Here is a 26917-nt window from a genome sequence, read left to right as displayed (position 1 = left end):
TGATTTCTTTGTTCAAATCTACAATACGATTAAAACAAATCTAGAAAACTGAGCTTAAGCAACCTCATTAAACTCGGTAACATGTTAACTTGGTCGGAGTGCCATGCACTTAATACCTCATCTGCATCTGAAAAACTAAGTAAACAAAGTAAAAAATGTATTTGGCTGACCCCAAGGTTTGTACAGATATCACAATATCGATGATATTGTGAATTCCTTTGGTCACAATAACCGTGGTGTGAAAAATCTAATATTGTGACCAAATGTGTTGCAACCAAAGACTGTAAAAAGATGAACGACACACCTTCACTCTCTTCCAATGAAGCAAAGTGAAGCCGCCAATGGCCAAATAGGGCGCTGCCATATTGCACTGATTTGGGACCAGAGTCTGTGCAGTAGAGAGTGAAGTGGAGCCTCGTCCTGCCCACACTCCAGCAGAGTCAATTGCAAGCACACGCTCCTAACACTTTTGTCAGGATTGCTCCAATTTTTATCCGCTGTTTGCCGTACAAGAGGCTTGTGTTGAAGTAAGGTAAATACAACTCCAATCTTCTCCTGAAAATCCTGAAGTCAGTTGCTGCCTCAATTCGCTCAGAGAAGCCTTCAATCATGATGTCACACTCCCATTTTTATAGCATCAAATAACTAACTAAAACCAAACTTATTTAACCTGTTAAACCGCACCTGGACACCAGTGCACTAAACGCTCTTTTTTTGCACGTCAGTGTTTACGAATAGAATGAAACAGGACAAAATAAATCTTGAAAACTATATATCATTAGAAAGGTCTAAGCCTCAAGCATCGACGATAGATCGAAAAAATTTTGTTGACAAGCTGACTGACAAGCTGCGCAAATCCAAGCTGATAATGAACGTGGATTTGCACAGCTTGTCAGTTAACAACGGCTCTGTTTAGTAAAAGCTGCTCTATGTGAAATCACACACCTGATGGAATTTACTGCTGATTAGATAACTGTAAATAGGCTTTACTGACGAGATGCGCATTAACCTTTCAGTGGTGAGTTAAAAATATTCTAGTGATCTCCCCAGAGTGAGTTTTCTTAAGACCACCATTATTTTAGAACGTTCCCCTTACTGTTTCCATGGCGAAGCGTCAAGCTCGTCACGTGACACACCGCATCTACAATAACACTGTATGACAGATGGATCGCTTTTATTTTGTTTTTCCTTTTTTTATTTAAAATTTTCACAAACTTGCATACCATGTCATGAACAATCTGTTATTCCGATTTATAAATATGTGTAAATGAGTGTGTTTTGTCATATAAAAACCTTTCTAAACAATCTTGATCGTCATCTGTAATGTGAGATGGGCGCCGCCATGTTTGTTTGCACTGTTCAGAGTTCAGAGAGTTCAGAGAGTCCTGTCAGTCAGATTTACAGCAAGTGAATTCACAAATATTTCCCGAAATAAAAGTAATAAGTGGCCGGTGAACTGGGTGAAGAACAAAGTGAACTTTATAGTTACTTATTAGGGGTGTAACGGTTCACAAAATTCACGGTTCGGTTCGATGCGATACACTGGTGTCACAGTTCGGTTCGGTACGGTTCGGTACATTTTAGATACAGCAAAAAGAAAAAATTGGCAGATACATTTCCTTGATTTTTAAAAAAATGTTTTATTTATTAAAACTAACAAAGTATGTTTTTTTACTGTATAAAACAAAAACAGCTCCTTATAAAAAAAAATGAAAATGTTATATTATTGTAGTAGTTATGAACAAATACAAAGATGTAACTTTTTATATGGAACTCTATAACTCTTTATATTGAGTGTGTTTTTACTCAATTGGTTCTCTATAGGGCTTATGTTTTTTGGAACAAAGCAGGAATTACGGTCTGTCTGAAATGGGCTTGTGAAGGAATATTGTAATGGGCAGGGCTGGCCCTGACCAATTTGCTGCCCTAGGCAAGATTTTACCTGGCGCCCCATGCATCACAGCCCATTTCACCCTGTCATTGTGTTCATGATTTAGCATATATATATATATATACACACACACACACATTACAGCAGAACTGTTTCCAACTCTCATAATAAATCATCATATTGGAATGATTTCTAAAGGATCATGTGATAGACCGGATGTCACATGTGACACTGAAGAATGGAGTAATGATGCTGAAAATTCAGCTTTGCATCACAGAAATAAATGATAATTTAAAGTATAATATTTTTTTAAAGTACAATTTTTTTTTAATTGTAATAATATATCACAATATTACATTTTTTCTGTATTTTTGATCAAATAAATGCAGGCTTGATGAGCAGAAGAAACTTCTTTCAAAAACATTAAACATAGTAATGTTTCCAATCTTTTGGCCTGTACTGTATCCCCCCAAAACTGCACAACTGTAGAGTAAAACATTAATAAAAAAGTGATAATAAAAAATGCGTCTTAAAACTGATGTGATTGTACAAAATCACAGTCTGGGGACTCAGAACTCAGAACAACTGCTAACATTAAGTTTAAGGTAAAAATAACTGCCATGAAATTATAGTATCTTACTCCTATGCAATAAATTGTTCTTTCACTACATCTCTTTACCTCTGTCTTTATCCTCTTCTCTTCTTTTTGGCACTGTATCTATCGCAGACTATGCTCATTTATAATGTGTCATGTAAATTCGGCCTTCCGTCACAATCAGGAAACTTTCACCGTGTCTAGAACTGGCGCGAGTTGCCAGGCCCGTTTCTACGAGCTGTGTGTTAACAAAAGCAGTGCTGTCTACATTGGATGCGGCGTCGGGCACGCTACACAACAAATTACCTACAACTGATCGTGCGCGCGCTCTGTTTCTGACGCACTTCAAGCACTCGATGGGCGGGGGAAGATTGAAGAGCCAGACTTTTTTTTTTTTTTTTTTTGCTTGTGGTAGTATATCCATTATAGCTTACAGGGAATTCAAAGTGCACCCAAACACCAGACCTGTTGGTTATTGGAGGATCTTCTATTTCTGGTCTGTTAAACGCATTGGCCATTTTGCAACGAACCTTCAGCGTGTATTACTGAGTGAGTGAGCGAGCGCCTGACTGAGTAGCCTAACATAAACTTATAAGTTGGTGTTTTTTTCTTCTTCGGGGGTGTCAGGGGCGTTGCCTGTTACGTCGTTTGGGTTATTGGGCTACCTTGTTGAACGCATATCATTATATTTCACAATTTTTTTTTATTTTCCAAATATAATTAATTAGTCCAACGAACCATTCGGTCCATAATGCGTACCGAACCGAAAGCCTCGTACCGAACGGTTCAATACGAATACGCGTATCGTTACACCCCTATTACTTACACTATGTGTATCTGATATGAATAAAAAACACCTGCAAATATAAATTTATCATACCGCTCAAAAAGTTAATCATCAGCAGCTATATATTGTGCACCCCAGTACACATCAAAACATGCATAAGAAAAAACACAGTACGTACCAGAGTTATTGTTTGTATCCATTTTGGTAGTAAAAAGCAACATAGTTTTGTAGCATACAGTGTTACAAACAGAATGAGACCATCCACTAAAATAAGTCAACAATATGCAAAATCTTGTATATTTAAATTCTGGCACTCGCTCCTGACGCACGCTGTGATGCACCTGTCATCTGATGGGGCATAGCGATCAGCTTTTTGCACAAATAAATCTTTTTTTTTCTATTAAACATTTTTCATTTATGTGTGCGTGTATTGTGGGGAATGTGGCTGTGTCTGTATGATTACCATCTGTATGACTGATAATCAGCGTGTGCTTACTGACTGTATGACAGCTACCGGTGTGAATGTGTCTATACGAATGGCTATTAGAGTGTGATTAATAACTATATATCCAGCAATCTGTATGATTACCATCTGTATGACTGCACATCAGCATGTGATTATTGACTGTATGACCAGCAATCAGTGTGAATGTTGTATATCTGCTAATCAAAGAATGTACTTGACTTACAAAGCTAATTGTTTTTTTTTGTTTTTTTATTACTCAAAAATGATTCTTATTGTATTTTTCTATTGCTCAAATAAACACTTATATGATGTCTAAGATTCTGCCTTTTATTTTATAATATAAAAACTATGCAGTGGTATGTATAGTGATTAAAATATGTTGTAGAGCCCTTCAATACATTTGGTTCCTCAAACGGGGAGGGGGGAACTAGAAATTCCAGAAAAAAGGTTGCAGGAATCAAATTTTTAATGGGGTCTTCTTCAAATTTGAAATATCAACTCATTAAACATTATCAACTCTGGATGATGGATAGTAAAGCCCAAAGGGTCTTCTTTCCAAAGATGAAATTGTCTGTGTAGCACACTGCTGTCAGGAACTGTTACCATTTTACGTTAGGTAGGTCATTTTAAGCTCTGAGTAACAAAGTGGGGGCTGCAGGTTAACAAGTTAAAAAACAAATACTTGTTTTTTACATCAGTTTAATAAAAACTACATAAAATTATGAAAACCATCTTTGGAAAAAAATGATTTAAAGTGAAATGTAGTTATTTAGTTTCTCTCACGTCTCTTTAGATTACATTGAGAGGGCGGGGTTTATGACCTTTACTGGGACCAGCCACCTTTGGGTGATCAAAATGATCTGGCTTCACTTTTGAAGACTAGTGCGGCTCGCTTGGTTGCAACACAGACATTGCTATCCATGGATGCTCACCTTGCACCAGAAGGCGGGTGGTGTGTAGCGCCTCCCCCTGGTCACTGTGGGCACGGCAGCTGTAGGCCCCCCGGTCTTCCCGCGTGATGGCCTGCACCGTTAGACTGCCGTCACTCACCTGTACAAACAGTATATGTATTAAACATGGGTTACACAAAATGGACAAAATGGTTAAAATTCAGTGTGGTAACTATTTGGCGTAGCATGTCACTGATATGCATTGAGTTCTTTATATCCCATTTTCATCCCATGAGGACATAAAGGGCTAGAAGGAGATTTTTTTTTTTTACAAAGTATATTTTATGGGACTGTAAATTTTACATACTGTATTACAATATTAATTAATTATGCTTAATGCATTTTTCCCCATTTTCTACTTTATCAATGCATTTTATCAAGTGATTTATAGTAAAAACATTAAAACATCTTTAAAACATGATGATCTATATAATATAATATAATATAATATAATATAATATAATATAATATAATATAATATAATATAATATAATATAATATAATATAATATAATATAATATATACATTTTCAAATAATGCGAACATTGAATTTAATTTTGGGCTTTCTAAAGACTGGTTGGAAATTGATAGCACTATTTTTAGCATACTTCTTAATGCGTTCATACGTCTTCAACATTTCTGCGGTAATATTTTTATACACAGCATAAATTAGTCTTTGTATGTGAAATTAATTATTTCAAGGTCCTTGCCATGGAAAACTTTGAAAACCTCTGCATCAAAATAATAAACAAAATAATAATTTATTATGCATTTATTGCTGCATATATTTGTTTGCTTTTTACCATATTCAATCTTCATTCAATATAAAAAATTGCTACAATTAAAAAAAAATACATTTATGAAATAAATAAAAATTAAATACAATATTATTATAAATATATAAAATATCATTATAATATAATTAACATTAAATAATATAAAGTATAAAAATAATGTTCAGATAATATATATTATATTTAATTTTATCTTATTTTGTGCTGGTTTATAACTGACACATATATTGTATGGGAACGTGTGTGTGTGTTTCTACAATATTACATTTTCAAGTGTTGCTATAAAATGGTTAAAAAATAAATGTATAAATTAGTTTAAAATTAATATTTGAATTTAACTTTAAAGCACATTTTCAGAAATCAGATATCAAGTGTAATTTATAAAATTAAATTCAAATTAATTTAATTTTAAAAATGCCTTTTCAAAAATCAGATTTCAAACCAAGTGTAAAAATAAATTGTTTATAGTTTTGCTTGTGCGCTTCGTAACAAATCAATCAAATTAAATCAGCATCCCCAAATGAGATTAAAAGTGCAACTGCATATTCCGGAACAACACATGGAAGACATGAAATAGTTCCCTGCAAGTACGTTTTGGAAGGAGTGGGTCGAGCCTTATTCTCTACACGCCGATAGCTTTAGCCAGAGGAGACTGGCCTTATTGTTCCTCCCACACAATATCCCAAGGTGTGTCAAATCTTCCCGGGCTGTTCCATCACCATCCTGTTGCTGACAGACACGTCACACTGATGACCCAGACGAGACGCATCGAGATGAGACTTCTGTGCCTCTTGCTCTTTAGCGTGTGTATTCCTTCTCCACATTCCTCCATTTCTCTAACTTCTAGCCATGGAAGCAAGGAAAATAATGGAGGACCACCGGCCTCCACACCACTGTTCTCAAAGGTGAGGTCACGACGCACTTCTTTTGAGTAAATGTCTGGCACTGTGGCCTGTTAGCAGTGGGAACGGCTTTTAAAAGTAAGAGCCAAAGCTGAGTGCTTTCTCCCTACAGAAGAAATAATTTAATATAGATTTGATACAATCTAATTGCAGCTGAATCAAGATGGGGCAATTTACTAAATGTGATGTGGAATTTCCTAGCCTTCTGCTAGCATTCACATTCACTGACAAAAATCAAGTGCGAATGTTTCTGCAGAGCGTCAGGGATTAAGTGTACAATGACCCCCAACAAAGTATATTTTGCACACTCATAAAAAGCTATGTATACATACGATATTTTGTATCATTTTGGACAACACATCTTTTGTTTTGCACATTCGTATAATACTAAACATTCAATGTGTAATAATGTAAAAATAATAATATGTAATAACTTCTAATGTTGAAAATGAAAATACATTTTTACTTAAAAAGTTTGCTGGAAATCTACCTAAAATAAATGCCAATTTGTTTGATATTTTTATATACAGTGGTGGCCAAAATTGTTAGAACACTTGGCATATTTAAGAGGTTTCTCTATTTTATTTTGTTGATTTGGCCATTAGAATACCCATACAATGAACTACTGTATTGCCGGAACTTCCTGAGACAGAAGGAATCTGCTGGAACACTGAAAATGATGGACTGGCCGCCTCAAATCTGGGTCTCAAAGGAGTGATGAGTTGCATTAGGCATGGGATAATATTAATGTTAAAGTTCTCGGGAAATATATTGACACTATGCCAGAGAGATTTGCTACTGTAATTGCTGTAAAAGGTGGACATACCAAATATTAAAGTTAAAAGTGGATAAAAACAGTACAACTCACTTTGATATTTTTTTGTGCTCAGAACAACCATCTGCATGTTTCAGAAACATTATAAAATTAAATCATGTTTTGGAGGCAAAAAAAAAAAAAGTCAATATTTTCAGATTTGCCAGGTGTTCTAACAATTTTGGCCACCACTGTAAAAGCATACACATTCTAATTAACAATAAATTTATTTTTTATTAAAAAAAAAACAGCAAACTATAATAATAATAATAAATCACATAATATTTAATTAATAATTAATTTTTGTAATGTTTTGTTTGAAAGGCTTGCTACAATAATAAATACAACTGGGTTTGAGACAAACGTGATCTTAAGGGAATACACTGCAGGGCCGTGGCGTGAAGGAGGAGAAGAGCAGCCACGGGGGGAATAACCTTGCTAAGAGCGGTCATGAAGGAAAAACAGCAGCCAGCCATCACTTCCTGTTCAATGCTCCTCAATCGGCGGTGAGCGAGAATGGCAGGCAGAATAGGGCAAATGGCACTCAAACACGCCTCGTGTAAATGCTAGCTGTGACCAAAAGCATACTGGGAAATGCAAAAAAAGAAGAGCGCAGCTAACAAAGCAGGTGCAGGTGGCTAGTCTAAAACAGATGAAAGTGAACATTCAGATGTAAGACAGAAGCGGCTACACTGTCTCTCTTGTCTTTTATTTGTCTGTTTCCTCAGGGATCGCTCTTCTGATGTGCTGAGAGGCAATGCCTACTGGAGCCAGACTGACTGCCTGTTCTGTCAAATCCTACGCCGCCTCCTCCCTCGCAGCCTGCATGCAGTGTAAGGTGGATACACGCTTGTCAGTTTTTCTCCATTCCCAGTGCAGGCGTGTGCTCTTCAACTGTCAGACCCCCGACGCAGGCCCTGACTGACAGAGCCTTTTCTTACAAATAGCTAGTGATGATTCATGCTTCCATTTCCAAAAGAAAAATGAGACAGTACAATTCACTGCAGATCAAATTCATGGCTAGACTAAATTCATATTGGCTTTATTTGGAGACAAAAGTACATTGTCAATTTCTACTTTATTATTATGCTCTTTTACAATGTCTTGAATTTGTTTTGGAGGTGTACTAGAACATGCTCTCATGCTTGGTGTTTTAAAAAAATGCATAATTTGTTTTGCAGAATTTGCATAATTACAATTTCTTTCTCTCCAGCCTTGCACAAACAGCTTGATTAGTTCCAGGTTTGTTGAACGCCCGCCTTCCGAAAAACTAAATGTGTCGTGATAGGTATGCTAACCCAGTGCGTTGTGACTGGCGAACAGTTTCGACGGTGTTTCAGTATTGCCAAAGCAGTAAGTTCCATCTGCTCTGGTATAGTTAAGGATGGCGTCAATATTGCTATATCAGTTTGAGCCAGATTCAGACTAGGGCTGTGCAATTAATCGAAATCAGGGCGAGCACAGCATGTATCTGAGCTCGCGTTTGGTTTTATGTGAGAGCAAAAGAAATCCACGTACGAGCGGAGAGATTCGCGCTCGCGCATTACTATATATTAATGTGCTTTTGCGCTACAATAATGTGCTCTCGCTGCTGCTTCTGCACCACATAAACATACTGCATACGCACTGCAGATGGAGTATGTGTATATATTTTTCAACACCTGAGGAACCGCTACAATGTGCTCTATGACCAATGCATGGCAAAAATAAAAAATAAAATACATTTTGCCATATGTCTAGACATTTTGTCACAGTGATTATTTTGATTTATGTCTGTTCTAGAACTGTTACAACTTTTTGATAAAGCTCTAATTGGTTTTCTTTTGGAAATATGTTTCAAATTCATACTAAATGCATTTATGACTGTAAAGCATGTCTGTGTGTGTCAAAATAGTAATTAAAATCGCCAAATTGATCAGAAATCGCAATCTTTTTTTTTTTTTTTCTATATCACACAGCCCTAAATCGGACCCAAAAAATACTGAACAAGAGGATTGTGCAGAACCATTGTAAGCATGAATATTGCAAGACATATTAGAGTGATAACATTATTGTTTTTTTTTTTTTTGGCTAATTCAGCTTTTAGATAGGATGTCAACAACCCCTTAGAAAGTAACTGCATTCATTATGTACAAATAAGGCTGTATTTATTATTTTTATTGTTATTGAATTCTAACATTATAACATGAATTGCAGTGAAACTGTTATACAGATTAATTTATTTATACCATAGTCCAGTGTTTCCCATGCAGGTGGAATATACAGTACAGACCAAAAATTTGGAAACATTACTATTTTAAATGTTTTTGAAAGAAGTTTCTTCTGCTCATCAAGCCTGCATTTATTTGATCAAAAATACAGAAAAAAATGTAATATTGTGATATATTATTACAATTTAAAATAATTGCTTTTAAACTTATTATACTTTTAATTATCATGTATTTCTGTGATGCAAAGCTGAATTTTTAGGATCATTATCACATGATCCTTTAGAAATTATTCTAATATGATGATTCATTATCAAAGTTGGAAACAGTTCTGCTTTTTAATATTTTTTCAGAACATGTGATACTTTTTTAGGATACTTTGATGAATAAAAAGTAAAAAAAAAAAAAAAAAAAAAAGAAGCTATGTTTTTAAAATATAAATATTTTGTAATAACAATATACACTACTGGTCAGTAATTTGGGGTCAGTAATTTTTTTTCTTTCTTTTTTTTTTAAATAAAATCAATACTTTTATTCAGCAAGGATGTGTTAAATTGATAAAAAGTGATAGTAAAGAAAATATATTATTTGAATATATATTATTAGAATTTTTTTTTATTTTAAATAAATGCAGTTCTTTTTAACCTTTTATTCATCAAATATATTAGACACCAGAACTGTTTCCAACACTCATAATAAATCATAATATTAGAATGATTTCTAAATGATCATGTGATAGACTGGATGTTACATGTGAAACTGAAGGCTAGAGTAATGATGCTGAAAATTCAGCTTTGCATCACAGGAATACATTTTTAAAGTATATTCAAATAGAAAACTATTATTTTAAGTTGTAATAATATTTCACAATATTACTGTTCTCTTACGAGAATTCTCTCGTACTGCGTCTTAGCTAAGACGCTACGGGAAAAGTCTCTTTTCACGAAATACTGAAGCAAAAAATTATCCTTAATTTTGAATTTTTGTAAAGCGCATTTGCAGCAGTACACAGCCATAAGTGAGACGGCTCGCTCGCTCATTGGCTGCTCTGCAGCAAGTGCACAGCCTATCGAGCGCAGGCTGATGCAATATCAGACCAATAAGGACACTTCGCGCCCATCACGCCACTTCCCGCCGAAACGGGTGTGGCCCAACCCTATAAAAGGAGCTCGAAAAGGCTGACTCACCTGATTTTTCATATCTTCAGCGAAGCTCACGCATCGCTGGATCACGGAGGAAGCAAGCTGCTGGCCTTCGCCGCCTTCCACTGCCGTTCCTGCTGCGCTCTCCGGCGCCTATATCCTTTATATATATATATCCTTGTGTGTGTTCGCCCTGCGACGCACACTCATAAAAGAGCTGCGTCTTTTTAAAGATGCCCTCGTGCGGCTCGTGCAGAGCCCCGCTCAGCGAAGGAGATCATCACGTCATCTGCGTCTCCTGCCTGGGTGAGGACCATGCAGCGCTCACGCTCGCTGATGGCGGCTGCCCTCACTGCGAGCTAATGCCTATGGTGACTCTGAGGACTCGCCAGGCGTTTTTCTCGAAGCCTGCATCATCCGCTGCGCCGCAGCGACGTAAAAAGTGCCGCACTCAACGTCTACCGGAACCGCCTCCAGCTCTGCCGAGCTCGCCGGTTCCCTCCGCTTCACCGGCCTCCCCTGCATCGCTTCCCAATGGTCAGCGTTCGCAGTCTGCTGCCGCGTCCTCCGAGGAAGTGGATCTCAGGGCCGCGTCGGAGGAAGAGGACACGTGCTCTCTGCTTGCTTCGGGCAGTGAGGGTTGGGCGAGCTCTGTGGATCTCGCGCCTTCTGCTCAGAGGCCCAGCAGAAGAGCGGATATCGATAAAGAGCTGATGCGAGTGCTCACGCTCGCCGCGGCCTCGAGTGGTCTGCACCAGCGCCCCCTTCTCGTTCCCGGCTGGATGGTAGCTTTCTCCCGGATGAGCGTTTTTCTCCCAGCTCAAAGCACGCCCCTTTTCTTCCTGAGCTTCACGAAGAAGTGGCGAAAGCTTGGAACGCTCCATTCTCGGCGAGAGTTCGTTCATCTGTTTCACCAGCATTCTCCACACTGGACGATGCTAAAAACAGAGGCTACCTGTCACTTCCGCCGGTGGAACAGGCTATAGCAGCGCACCTTTGCCCGCCCTCTGCTGGATGGCGGACTAAGGCAGCGTTGCCATCGAAAGCCTGCCGCATGACGTCATCGCTGCTCGCACGGATCTTCTCTGCTGCTGGGCAGGCTGCGTCTGCGCTGCACACCATGGCCACGCTGTAGATTTTCCAGGGCGATCTCCTCCGCAAGCTGGATGAGATGGGACCTGAAGCGATCTGAGGAGTGCTTCGGATCTCTCCCTCCGCGCTACTAAGTCCGCTGCACAGGCCATGGGACGGGTTATGGCTTCCGCTACGGTGGCTGAGAGGCATTTGTGGCTGACGCTTTCCGACATCGCGGAGTCTGAGCGCGCTGCATTCCTCGACGCGCCGCTGACTCCTGCTGGCCTCTTTGGATCGTCTGTCAACGAGTTTGTGGAGAGATTCGCCGAGGACCAGAAAGCGTCACAGGCGTTCAAGCACTTCTTGCCAAAGCGATCCGGTTCTGCAGCGAGCCGCGCTAGACCGGCCCCACAGAGCTCTCAGTCACGCCCACCGCCTCCAGCTGCGTCATCGCAACAGCGTCAGCAACGCAGCTCGGGACCCCGTTCTCGCTCTTCCAGCCGTCACCCCGCGCCGCCTATAAGATCGACTCAGATCGGTCACGCGCGCCACATAGTAAACGTGCACACTCCTCAGTGCCCACAAACACTATGTCACACACGGCGCGTGGTTTCTGTAAAAACGAAACCCGTCAACCTGTCAATAGATCTGAAGGACGCGTATTTTCAAATACAGATAGCGTCAAATCACAGGCGATATTTGAAATTCGCCTTCGAGGGCCAGGCATACCAGTTTACAGTCCTGCCGTTCGGCTTGTCCGTAGCTCCTCGTACGTTTACGAGGTGCATGGACGCAGCGCTCGCTCCTCTCAGACTCAGGGGCATGCGAGTGCTGAACTATTTGGACAACTGGTTGATTCTGGTTGATTCTGGCTCAATCACGAGCGGAGCTCGTAGAGCACGGGGCCGTTTTACTCGATCACCTCGAGAGACTCGGCCTCAGTGTCAACTGGGCGAAGAGTTCGCTGAACCCCAGTCAGACGATACTGTTTTGGGGTTTGGCTCTGGACTCACGTTCCATGACGGCGCGGCTGTCACCACAGCGCGCGTTGGGCATGCAGCGCACGGTGAGTTCTCTCCGCTGCGGCGCGACTGTTTCGCTCAGAGAATGTCAGAGGATGCTGGGTCTCATGGCCTCGGCATCTCCGGTTCTGCAGCTGGGCCTGCTCCGCATGCGCCCCCTGCAGTTCTGGCTGAAAGCGCGGGTACCGCACGGAGCGTGGGTATCTGGTCGACTGCGTCTCAAGGTCAAAAAAAACCTGGACAGCAAACGACTGGTACCAATCAGGTGTAAACCTAGGGACTTCCTCGAAAGTGAAGATGGTGTAGACGGACGCCTCCACTTCGGGATGGGGAGCGCTGCTCGAGGGCAGACCGTCCTTTGGCCTGTGGTCAGAACGGGAAAAGCTCCAACATATCAATCTGGAAATGCTGGCAGTGGAGAACGCGCTGACGCGCTTTTGTCCCCGAATCAAGGGCCGCCACGTCTTAGTCCGTTCAGACAACATGTCTGTGGTCTCCTACATAAATCGCCAGGGCGGTCTCGGGTCCCGAAACCTGCGTCCTTATTGGTCTGATATTGCATCAGCCTGCGCTCGATAGGCTGTGCACTTGCTGCAGAGCAGCCAATGAGCGAGCGAGCCGTCTCGCCTATGGCTGTGTACTGCTGCAAATGCGCTTTACAAAAATTCTAAATTAAGGATAATTTTTTGCTTCAGTATTTCGTGAAAAGAGACTTTTCCCGTAGCGTCTTAGCTAAGACGCAGTACTCGTTCCCTCTTCTAGAGAGAACCGAGGTTACGTAAGTAACCGAGTACGTTTTTTCTGTATTTTTGATCAAATAAATGCAGGCTTGATGAACAGAAGAAACTTCTTTCAAAAACATTAAAAATAGTAATGTTTCCAAACTTTTGGTCTGTACTGTATATGCAAATTCATTCTCTGCCAGCAGGAGGCACTGTTGGAGAGGTAAAAATCAAGGTTTCCCCCGGTAACGGCTGTAGACAAAGCAGCTCTGCTCAAAAAAACACTGCTTTATCAGACATTACATGGAAGATTAAATGAAAATGACAATAAATTTTGCTGTAGTTCACTGACAAGCTAGGCAATATCGCGCTCAAAGTTGAATGTGATTCATCTGCGATTATGAGGGCGATTTTGCCTAATTGTCTGTGAACTACGGCTCTGAGTAGTGAAAGCTGTGATCAACAGGTGATGGTGATTTACTACTAATCACGGGACCGGCTTTACTGACGAGATGCGCATGATAATCGAATGCGATTAATTGCACAGCTCTACATAATTATTCAGGTGCATGTGTAATAACTTGTGAAAACTTAACGCTACAGCTGCACTTCTTTTTGTCATCTTGTCGGAAGTGTCCTAACCACAACCTCGCCCCTCCCCACCACCCATACATTTGAATTTCCATAGGCGGGAATTATTTTAATGATATTCTAATGGGCCGCTTTGTGATATCACAAAACCTAGGAAACAAACGTTGTAGTCCAATCGAGCCGTTCGTTGTAGTTCTTGAGAAGGGATTTTTTTTATGAAATATCTTCCTTTGTATTTGACTTTGAGATTTGTAAGTTTGAAGATCATTTTAATCCACAAACATACACACTACACACTGAGTAAAATTAAAAAAGTTGAAAAGCATAATAGGACCCCTTTAAGGCAGCAGCTAACCAAAACGACAGTGCTCAAACTACAGAGAAAAATTCTGATTTGGTGCACAAAAAAAACATTTCTTATTATTATCAATGATGAAAACTATGAAAGACCATTTCTGTCACAGTATAAATAAATAATAAGATTTATAAGCAATAATAATAATAATAAACCTAATTGTGACTTTTTAGTCATAATTGCGATATAAATTCGAAAAGCAAAAAACTTTTTCTCTGGCAAATCATTCCACCATGGAATAAAAAAGATTTCCAAGATATGACTTTTACTTCTTTTTATCACAGAATTGCAAGTTTATCGCAATCCTGTGTTTATATCTTGCAGTTCTCAGAACTGCGAGATAACACAATTCCAAATAGATAAAAAGTTGCAGTTATTTTTTGAATTTTGCAATTACTGCTTAGTATTTTTTGTGGAAAATGTGATGTTTTCTTCTCAAGCATTGATCTTGTTTTCAGGATGTTCAGATATTTTTAATGGAAAACAAGTAAAAAATGCTGATTAAGAAAGAGAATTCAACCCACTTACCGTGTATTTCTTGTTGCTGGTCAGCTGATCCCCCTCTCTCAGCCAGGTGACCACCGGCTTGGGGTTTCCAAAGGCAGTGCAGGTCAGAGTAATGCTGCCACCCTCCCTCGCCTCCACGTACTGCGGTGGCATGTCCGTGAACGTAGGGGGCGCTGGGGGAGAAACAAAGACATGACAAGTTGAGTCTAGATTTTTTCTTATTTAATAATCTCAAGCCTCTGTGATGTAATTCAGGCCTCCTTTTTAATGAAAGCTTATGGTGTTGTATTGCCACCAATACTGTACATCTGATTACACTGGATGTGTAGAACTTTGTGAATGATGATCATTCCATTTCAGCATAATTTTGCATGATCACACTTATGTGTACCTATTTATCAAGTGCTAATACAAGTCTCTAGGAATTTGCATTGAGCACTTTCAGCAATGAAATCCTAACTTCCTCTGCATGTGGGTCACCATTAGCCTATAGCAGTTTTGCTTTCAACAGCACAAATACCTAGTCAAAAACAAACAAAGCAAGCAATTATTGCCTCTGAACATCTGTCCATCTGTGCCCACCATGAGCTTTTTCATCCACACTACAATCTGTTGCAGGTTAACACAAGGGAGAAGAATTTATAGTCCAAAATGTCTAGCTGAGATCAGCATCAAATCACTAAAAATATGTATTCCCTAAGGATGGGTCACAGTGGTTGACTAATCCAACCACAAACTAGTACACTGTTGAGGTCGTAAGTTGTAAATATGGACACTTTTCTTAGAAAAACATCCATTTACTTAAAAAGGCCTTTAATATCTACCCAGAGCCATGTGGATCACTTTTTATGATGGATGGATGCACATTATTGGTCTTAAAAATCTCTACCCTATTCACTGCCATTATAAAGCTTGGAAGAGCCAGGACAAATTTTAAAATAACTCCAACTGCATTTGTCTGAAAGAAGAAAGTCATATAGGATGGCTAAGATGGAGTAAATCATGGGATAATTTTCATTTTTGGGTGAACTACCTCCACTATAGACTTATACGTCATATCTCACATTGTTATTTAAGTTATAAATTGTCCAGATTGTAAAAATTCCATTCCAGCACATCCTATATTGTTTTTGAAAGTGTCTTATGTGAGCGAATCCAAAAAAGAATCTAGTTGTTTAGGCATCCCACCAAGTCTATTCTGACATTATGCTGTTTTGCATGTCCCTGATATTGTCTTAAAGTTTATTTTTTTCTTTCTTTTCACCATTTCAATCTCTGTTTTTCTCTTAGGAATACTTTTTGATAAACATTTGAAGCTAGTTTTAGGGACAAACAAACTCCATCACACACCTGTTCTACTTTCTGGACTCATCTCACTATGTGTTTTTGAGAAATCTTGGGCACACACTGCGAATGACAAACAGAAGACATATTTCAGAAGGCACTTGTCTGAAGGTCTTTCCACATGAACAGATGGTCTGGACAGAGCTCAGTGACTAGACGCTCAACAACTCAACTTTTCTCTGTGCTTCACACCAGACTTTAACTTCTGGCAAGCAAACAACCTTTTGCTCTCAAATACTGATTGATGTCTTATTTATAGTGCCTAAATAAAATGATTCAGGAAAACAGATTTCGTATGCTGAGCTATAGAGTTCTTCTTAACCTAATTTCCTTTTGAAAATTAACTGATCTAGAAAACCACAGACACATGGACACTGATGTGTACAGTATATACAGTTTCTTATTGCTGTTGACCTCCATAGAAGGATATATCTCATGACTAACAATTTTTAGATATTTTTACTGGCAAATCATTTATCCTCATGATATTCATGTGGTTTTGAACCATTCTTTTTTCTGCAGAATCACACATAAATAAAAAGGAATAATTTTTTAAATAGTTATCATTCTTTCTAAGAAAAGTTCTTAAGATATTCTTAAAAAAAATGTTGTGTTCCATAGAAAAAAAAAAGCATGCAGGTTTGAAAAGACATGAGAATGAGTAAACGATGATAGAACTTCCATATGTTGGCTGCATAATTTTTTTGCTCAAGGGCACACTGATGATATCTGACCCATTGTGGGTTCAAACCAGCAACCTTCAGTTTACCAGCTCAGATCTTTAACCACTAGGCCTTACTATTGTGGTTTGGATTGGTACTTAGTATCAGAAGCTAATGATCTGTGGCCACTATGGGGGTGGGCAGGATGCTCTGAAAGAGACGAGTGTGATGGCCGCACTGATGAAGGAGGGCTGTGTGATGACCTGAGCATCTCCACAGTGCCACTACTGTTCTATGAGCGGGTACATCTGCCCGACTGACACCTGCTGGGAACACGCGGGCAGCCAGCCACCCTCTCACCCATCCTGGCAGGAAGAACAGCCACTGCCCACATAGGATCCATACACAAGTGGATGCTAATATAGCCGGCTTCAGGAAACCAGTGCTGTCAGACTTTCTGCCCTTGTGAGGCCAGACAGCACCTGCCCCAACAAAGACGCTTTTGGACAAGTGGGGCAGTCTGAATACCAATGAACACCAGTGTTTCTTACAAAACATTTAAGATAAGCTTAAGCAGTGTGACAGAGTGTTCATATCTGTGATGCAACTAGAATCTGTACATGAATGGTAAGTATTGAGCATATTATGCTGTGATGTCTCTTTCTAAAAATGTAAATAATGTGGCGGTCTCATGGTGCAGTGGTAAACAGTGACTGTGAAACCAAAACTAGGCAGCACAAAACAAAATGTGTGAGCAAAAAACATTGTGGTACAAAACTAAATGATATTGCAAAAACAGAACTTGACTTTTCCTAACAAAAGCAGAATGCACAAAACAAAAGTTGACTGTGAAAAATAAAACCATATTGTGCAAAACAAAATTTGATAGCATAAAGCAACACTGTGCAAAACAAAATAATTTTTTGAAATATAAATTCTATTGCACAAAATACACTTCGACGTGCGCAAAACAAAGCTAGAATGTGCGAAACAAAACTAGGCTACATTGTAATAAATAAAAAGGATTGCACAAAACAAAACTAGGCTGCCTAAATCACAACTATATTGTGTAAAATAAAACTAGATTGAGGCAAAAAAATGACTGTGCAAAACAAAACTAAAATGCACAAAATAAAATATTGCAAAAAAATTCAAACTAGACCGTGCAAAACAAAATGAGATTCCACAAAGAAAATAAAACTAAGAATATGTAAAACAAAACTGGGTTGTGCAAAGGTCCGTGTACCTTCGTATAATTCGTTTTTTAATTTAATATTGAAATCTGAAAAACAAACAAAACGAAAAATCAAGAAATCCGCCTCATTTTTTCGTTTTTACGTTCAGGGACAGAAAACGAATAAACAACTTGAATATTCGATCCCGACATGTGGGCGGGAATGAAATGCCCCTCTCCGCTGATTGGTCAAACAAACATTACAACATAATAATAGTCCTAAAAACATAATAAGAGTCCTACGCTTCTACGGATATTTAACGTGTTTATTTCTACTACTTTTTATCTCTTTCTCTTCAGCAAACAGCCAGATCAAAGAATAGCTTGACACCAACCATACAGAGGCAGAGCCTTTTGGTCCTGTGGCACACGGCTGTTATATTATAGTACCCACCTATCAAAATCTGTCTGGCAAAGCTGCGCGACGCACAGCAGCACAGGGAGAATATAGCCTATTGTAGCGAAGTGCAGACCGCTATCAATTTATGTGAACATGTAGTCATAACTTTTGTTTTAGACAATATGCTGCATTGTGGACTATGGGGGAACTTAAATAAAATGACAGATATGAGTAGAAATCAGCACATCTATCATTTATTATTTTTCTATTTTGAGTTTTATTCATAAAGCACTTTATGCACATTTTGGAAACCATAGGTTGTTATCCCAAATGTTTACCTTATGCTGTGTTCCAGACAACTCGGATACAATATAAAATATATTTTTTTATTATATTATATTGCATTATACGAATAATATTATACTTTACATAATAATAATAATAATTATATATAGCCTAGAGAGAGAGAGAGAGAGAGAGAGTTATTTCTGGGTCCAATAGGTTGCTGGTTTCCGTGCAAGTCATTTACAGATTATCAATGTATAATTTTGAAGTATATTTCCTACATTATTTCATTAATTTTGTTTTTTGTTTATTCATTTAATTTAGATGTGTATTTGTATTTTTTCTGCCTTTTTAAATTTTTTCATTTATGAATTCATTTAAAACAATAACTCTGTCAATAACTTGCTGAAGTGCAAGAAAAACAGCTATATGTATTGGAACTGAAAATCGCGTCTCTCTCTCCATACATATTTATTATTATTATTATTATTATTATTATTATTATTATTATTATGTAAAGTATAATATTATACACTATACCATAATAATATAATATAATATAATATAATATAATATAATATAATATAATATAATATAATATAATATAATATAATATAATATAATATAATATAATATAATATAATATAATATAATTGTTATTATATCCGAGTTATCTGGAACGCAGAATTATTAGGTAAACATTTCAATAAACAATTGTGTAGGTCTACTACAATTCCGAACCATTCTATAAGATGACATTTCATCACTTAACAAATGGATAGCGACTCCTAAGTAGCACTTAAAGCACAGCTACGTGCAACTGTGTTAAGTGCATCTTTGGGAAATGCACATGAAACAATAACGGACGATCGTAAAATGACTCGTGGAAAACGCTCTTCAGCGCTAAAAATCAATCGTTATCGAGAAACGCAGCCCAGATTAACGAATGGCTTGACACAAACCGTACCGAGCCAGACCCTACAGAGCTTTCTTTTGTGTAGGCATAAATTATGCAACCTACCAGTGAAACATTTAGTTTATCATGTAAATATTAATTTACTTTGCACTCAAAACTTCTACTAGCCTATACATCTTTGTGCACTGCACCGCGGGGAGAATGTATAAGACAAGCGCAGACCACTATTCATTTATGTGAACATAGGTAGTTTTAGACAATAAGCTAAGTTTATTTAAATAATATTGGGTACTGGCCATCTAACTGATAGCATAGAAAAAATTTATTTTCTCTGCTAACTAAACCCACGTCCAGTGTTCGAATTGAGTCAAAGCTCTTGGGGGGTCCCCCAACCCCCAAACCCCCCCCCCAAAAAAAACAACTAATAATATACATATTTGTATTTATTTATTTCATATAATAATATAATTTACTTTACTTTACTTGTGAATTTAATTTACTTTGTGTGTTTCATAACATGTTTTTGCAGCTGAGCATTTACTATGTAAAATTAAATAAAAATCTATGAAATAACAAGATGGCTCTTCTCTTCTTTCCCTTGTCCATATCTGAGAAAATAATGTAAGATGTAAGTTGTAATATTATATTTGTTGTCGTTACTGTGAATATATTTAAGAAAGCACTCCATGTTATTCATGCTACTTATTAAGGTAATTAATGATGATATACTTTGAACAGTGCACATGTAGGCATTTTATTTCATTAAAAAAACTAATTTATCTTGAATGTAGTTACATAACCCTTTCATATTTTCAAGCAGAAGTTGTCATAGTTGGGTAAACTTCTATAGTGGTGAATGAGAGTATATGTTTAAATATATGTTTTGTCACAATAGTGTTTCTACAAGAGGGAAAAATAGAAATAATTTGATACGATTACGATGCTGATGACCATTAATCAATTTTGATCTCTTGATTCACTATCAATTCACATGAATAGGCCTACTGTACTTACTTTTCTTGGGTTAAACTCAGTATTTTCTTGCATTAATTAATATTCACTTGTGTGTGCTTATACGAGTATCTTTTTAAAATGTATAATCTAGTGTTTGATCATGTCTAAATATTTATTTAAATGCAAAACCTAAAAATAAGTAAGCAGTTATGACCTGCAATACTCTTTTGAGCAACTAGAGTATGTATATTTATTAGAGTGGGTAAACAATGGCATTGCAAATGGAAATTATTATTTTTCTGGCCACAAAATGACTTTAATTTGCCTCTTTGCATTGAATTTAAAATCCTTTTCTCCACTTAACCTTAAATACTACACTAATTGTATTAGGCTATACATAATAATGGAAAATAGGATACAATTCATAACAAAAACGGTTGATCTGCATGTTTGTCTTCGGCGTAATAATCAATGCATGTGTGTCTCACGCACAATTCGTGAGAGTTAGCAACCCTGCTTTATCATCGTTGACACAAAAAAAGCCTTCACCTGATGAACATTTTCATCAGTAATAATGTCCTTAATTAAATTAACACTGTTTTTGAGCAGTTAAGGTTACTAGATTTAAAATGATTTGTTTAATTCAGAATGGGTGCAATGCTAGCTCCAAACAAGATTCTATTTTTCTCAGAATTACGTTAGATGGCTAATTACAACTAACAAGCCGATAGTGAGCTAGCATCATAAGATAAAAAAAACAACTATTGACAGACCAAGATTATAAGTGACTCTCTGATTCTAAGATAAACACTTATTCAGTAGCAATAAATTAGGTGTACCAAACAATCATAAAACAAAGAAATATTATCTTACCGTTATCGTGAGGTAAAATAATGACGAAGGATAACTCTGTCAGCCAATCACACAGCGACGTCGCGCCCGCAGTCTGTAAATTCCTTCAGAAAACAGCGTGTGGCGCACTTGAGCGTATTTTCAAATGCACATCTAATTTGAAGTAGCTTTTTATGGGAGCGGCACTTTTTACAGTCTATGGAGCGGCAGCGCAATACTTTGGTAAAAAATAGATAGATAGGGCTATGTCAAATATTGTTTCTATTTTAGTTTTAATGAAAAACCAGGGGACCCCCCAAGGTCATTTTTTTGGGCCTTATGAGGGGTCCCTTGATGCTTATGGGGGGTCCCGGACCCCCCCAGCCCCCCCTCAATTCGAACACTGCCCACGTCACAGAACCGCTGTGTGACTCACAGTAGGTGCAAAAAATGGTGTATCGTTCCTTAAAGAATCACAGTCTTTGAAAGATCCATTATTATAGACAACAATTCACTGACCAATTATTATAGACAGCAACTTGATCTTATTTCTGAATCAGTTAATGAAGCATTTTGAACGAATAGATTGAATAAAAGGCTTCTTTATTAACACAATGAAATACCGCCATCTAGTGGTGATATTACTTTCATAATTCATGTTTCATTTTCAGTTAATTTAAAAAAATAATTTTGTTCATATTTCTATATTAAAAATGTTGTATATAACATTAATCTTAATTCATTATACATTTGTATTTGCTATGCAAATGCACGTACAGCTGTCTGGTCAGCATTAAACTGTATATACATCTATAAAAGTATCTTCAGACACGTTCTATAGCTCTGAATACTGATTTAATTGGTAACAGCCTATTGTCATGTTATTCTATTGTTTTTGATGTAAGAATTTAACATTAAATATGACATTCAAAAGGTAAAAAGTAAAATGTAAAAAAAAAAATTTTCCTTATGGGAAAGTTAATTTCTGACACTGATCTATGGTTTATTGTTCGAAGTGTTATTTCAGGGTTTGGATATGTTCTTAGAACTCAAATGAGCAATATTGTCTAAGTTATGACTGCAATATTGTCTAAGTTATGACTGCATGTCCACATAAATTGATAGCGGTCTGCTCTTCGCTACAATAGGCTATATTCTCCCTGTGCTGCTGTGCGTCGCGCAGCTTTGCCAGACAGATTTTGATAGGTGGGTACTATAATATAACAGCGTGTTCCACAGGACCAAAAGGCTCTGCCTCTGTATGGTTTGTGTCAAGCTATTTTTTGATCTGGCTGTTTGCTGAAGAGAAAGAGATAAAAGGTAGTAGAAATAAACACGTTAAAAATCCGTAGAAGTGTAGGACTCTTATTATGTTTTTAGGGCTATTACTATGTCGTAATGTTGGTTTGACCAATCAGCAGAGGGGGGCGTTTCATTCCCGCCCCCATGTCGGGATCGAATATTCAAGTTGTTTATTCGTTTTCTGTCCCTGAACATAAAAACGAAAAAAATAAAGCCGATTTCTTGATTTTTCGTTTTGTTTGGACAAATGAAAAACAAAAAATGTGCAGTTTTTTTCATTTTTCAGATTTCAATATTAAATTTAAAAACGAATTATACGAAGGTACACGGACCCGCAAAGCAAAGCTAGATCGCACAAAAACAAAACTACACAGTTCAAAACATTACTACACTGTGCAAAACAAAATTTGACTAAGCAAAAGATAATACTAAAATGCAAATTTCAAAAATTCAATTCAGTTTTATTTATACATTTAATATGTGTGAACTGAAACTATACAGAAACTATACAGTTTATTACACACTTCACACAGCTGTTGAAGTTTATGAGTTTTGAAAAGCTATCAAGCATCCACAGCATCACGCTGTTGTTCAGTCAGCGAAAATGCAAACCAGCACCAATTTGGTGGAAAAGGCATATAAAAAAGCAAGCTAAAGGTTGATGATTATAAAAAAGTATTTTAGAGTTTAGTTTTTATTTCTAACAGCAAGACTTTCAAGTATTTACATAATAAATGCACGTAAAGCATTTCATCACAAACTGACCAAGTCAGCCAATGGACTACTCCTTAGAGGATCATCTTTAAAGCATACTTATTAAAAGTCATAAAATGGTCACATCCCATAAAAAAACTAATGGCAAAATCTATTGGGAGGAGCAATATCTACCTCTATCTTTTTCATTTCAGTCAAAGACTACCATGGCTGCAGATCACTCACAAGTCCGCAATCAAAGCAATGTAGTGAATTTTAAGCAGATATTATGTCGTTTAGATTCAAAGCTGCATTGCTTGCAATTCCGACCTTGAGCCATTTAGCCAAAAGGCTGTTATATGCGCTTTATCGGAAAACGTCCTGACGACATATAAAAACCACACACCATCTCACACCGCAATCCCTGATATTGACATTTCAGAAAGCACCTAAGGGCCAGGAGTGTGTGTGCATGTGAGGTGACATGACTGAGTAAACGCCGAACTGACCGTGAATGCAAACGAGGGAGAGCATGAATGGCCGCTGTGGCAGTAAAGAGGAAATAGGAAACCGTGAAATAAACCCTCACAGATGTTCGCACAAGCGCCACCCGCCACAGCTGCACAGGTGACATTTCTCCGGCTGAAAAAGACAAGCCAGACACTGAACTCATTCACCCTGGGCCAAAAACACACACATACACAAACACGCACCCCGCATGCAATAATACACCCCTCTCTTGTGCCTCTCACTTGCTCGCTCTCCCGCCGCAGCTCTGAAATGCAGAAATGGCTACTGTGCACTTTCCAAATAAGTCACAGTGATTTCTGCAAGCAAACGGCTGTGGACTTTCAACATGGATGCAAGGTGCAGCAGACTGTTACCCTAGCTGGTATCATTGTTTGAAGTTTGGAATATGCATGGGTCTCACCTCACAGGCATATGTTAAATAGCCTGTGCTTACAGAGAGCTGACAGCGCTGTGCTAATTATACCGTTCCTGTGGATGACAACTCAACGTCTGACAACAGCCAAATAACTATCAGGTGCTGCTTCATTTCACAGTGAATAATCAGCATAACTGTATGCAGAGATACAAAATAATCAAACTATGGACATTACTGCAGCAAACATGTACTCATTGCCATATATATGACTTGTATAGCAAGTACAAGTCTTTAAGTCAAGTCTCTAACTTGTTTGGTTTACTTCAAACAGTACTAAAGGAAACATCTGTCATGGCTGAATATTTATTGCAAAGTAAAAACAGGTTAGGGGTGCAAAAGAGTGAAAGTTTAGTGAAAAACAAAAGAAAATGAAACAAAAGTAGGAAAATAGGAAAAACAAAAGCAAGCCAAAAAACAAAACAAAAACCAAACTAAAAAATAAATTAAAAAGACGAAGCAAGACAAAAAAACAAACAAAACACAAGGTAAAATTTACCAAATTTGAGACTAGTACATTGTACACTGTGCAAAACGAAACGATACATAAAAAAAAGTGCAAAATAGGAACGGGAATTGCAAAACAAAACTACACTGTGGCAAACAAAAATACAATGCACAAAACAGAACTCAACTGTGCAAAATTTGATATATATATATATATAAAACCCAAACCATTATATCAAGATTTCCTAGCAGTGTTTAAAAGTAGAATATATATATATAAATATATATATATATATATATATATATATATATATATATATATATATATAGAATATAGAATATATAGAATATATATATATATATATAGAATATAGAATATATAGAATATATATATATATATATATAGAATATAGAATATATAGAATATATATATATATATATATATATATATATATATATATATATATATATATATATATATATATATATATATATATATATATATATATATATATAGTACAGACCAAAAGTTTGGACACACCTTCTCATTCAAAGAGTTTTCTTTATTTTCATGACTATGAAAATTGTAGAGTCATATATATATATATATATATATATATATATATATACACACACACACACACACACAGTGCCCTCCATAAGTATTGGAACAGTTAAGACAAAATTGCTCTGTTTGCTGTGGAGTCAAGAAATCTGTAAATTTGATGAAGATGAAAGATGAAAAGATGAAGATGAGACAAAACTACAACTGTCTACAAAAAATGACCCAAAAACCCCGGCTAGTTCAGTCAAGGAGTTTATAAGGGCATAGAAATGTAAAGTCTAAGATTGTCCAAATCATATATATATATTTGTTTGTTTGTTTTTTGTAGAAAAAGAAAATAGATAATATTTGCCACATTATCTTTTTTTTTACAAGTATATATGTCGTTATACATGGAAATATACAGCTGCCTTTATATCCTGAAAAAATTATATTTGGGGTCACATTAAAAAACTTTCACATTAAAAGTATATAAAATAACTATCACCAACATACCAACACACGCTAACGATTTCTCACCAACATGAGAAGAGACTGTGGTTCCTTAATGATGACCATAATTATCTTTAATTCCTCTGCCACTGCAGCTCATACATGTAAGGTGATGTACAGTGAGAATCAGTATGTAGTGCAGCCAAATACAAAAAGACTCTAGTATTGGAATTAATCTACTGTGCCAGCCCTTGATTTAAGCCTACAGCAGTGTTGCGATACTATTAATATGCGACCGAGGGCCTTTTGGATATTGACCCCCAGGCAATGATTACTGAGCTGTGAATCATGACAGTTTACATATTGTCTTAATGGATCGTATTAAATTCATCATCTAATAAAATGCAAACACTCACCGTGGAGGAGATAATATATTTCCAGCGGCGCTGAACCATGCCCATAAATAATAAAGCAGGCAAAATGTGATGTTCAAATGGAATGAGAGGGAGGAACATGACATGACCAAAGCCTTGAGCTACCCCAAATTTGCCTCTGTAGTTTGGCACCATGGAAGACATCTCCATTAGTGTAATGGAAATGATAAGGGCTCTTCTGCATGGTGAAATATTACTCTGTTTATTAGACATAAGGGCATGCAGATCTCAGAGCAGGCCGCTGGGTTTCTTTTGAATGCTGGCCCATACCCAAAGGCTCATAATATTGAATTTAGGCTTCAAGAAATCACTTCAAGCTCAAAACAGGAAGTTTTGGCAGGGCATATCAAATGATAGCCCCTTTTATTTCTACAAACAGCCAGGGTTTTGTTACAGAACGTCACAGCCATGAACTCGAATTTGCTACTTGCTAGTCTGTTTCAGAAGGGATTGGAGTGAATTTGATTAGATAAACATCTGTGTAGTGCAGGATGAGTAGGATCAGTATTTTTATTCATTCTCCTAGAAATGTGTCAACATTTAGGAGTTAACTAACATATAGATGACCTTAAAGATTACAGACATGGATTAAATAATTAACAAAAATTATTGAAAATATTGGCTCTAACAAGGGAGACTGCAATAATGTTTTCTGAGGGAAACAATGGCAGCAGACCTAGACCACAAGGGAGTACATTGCTCATTTCTGTAACAAG

At 37.3% G+C, this 26917-nt stretch overlaps 1 protein-coding gene across 7 annotated transcripts in view; it reads right to left on the bottom strand.

Annotated features, from left to right (window-relative positions):
* LOC132108080 (protein turtle homolog B-like) overlaps nucleotides 1-26917 on the bottom strand; it is a 92527-nt gene that overhangs the window by 30252 nt on the left and 35358 nt on the right. For all 7 annotated transcript variants that reach the window (XR_009424403.1, XR_009424404.1, XM_059514577.1 and 4 more), the window contains exons 4-5: nucleotides 14841-14992; nucleotides 4672-4789 (exon numbers count right to left, since the gene is read on the bottom strand). Coding sequence is in view for 5 of the 7 variants with exons in the window: in XM_059514577.1 (XP_059370560.1) it covers nucleotides 4672-4789; nucleotides 14841-14992 (270 nt within the window). In the remaining 2 variants the exon portion in view is untranslated. The remainder of the gene's footprint in view (nucleotides 1-4671; nucleotides 4790-14840; nucleotides 14993-26917) is intronic.

Source organism: Carassius carassius, chromosome 28 (assembly GCF_963082965.1).
Source record: "Carassius carassius chromosome 28, fCarCar2.1, whole genome shotgun sequence".
Lineage (NCBI taxonomy): Eukaryota > Metazoa > Chordata > Actinopteri > Cypriniformes > Cyprinidae > Carassius > Carassius carassius.
Note: the sequence above shows the minus strand (reverse complement) of the source record. Positions and strands in the feature narration are given on the sequence as shown.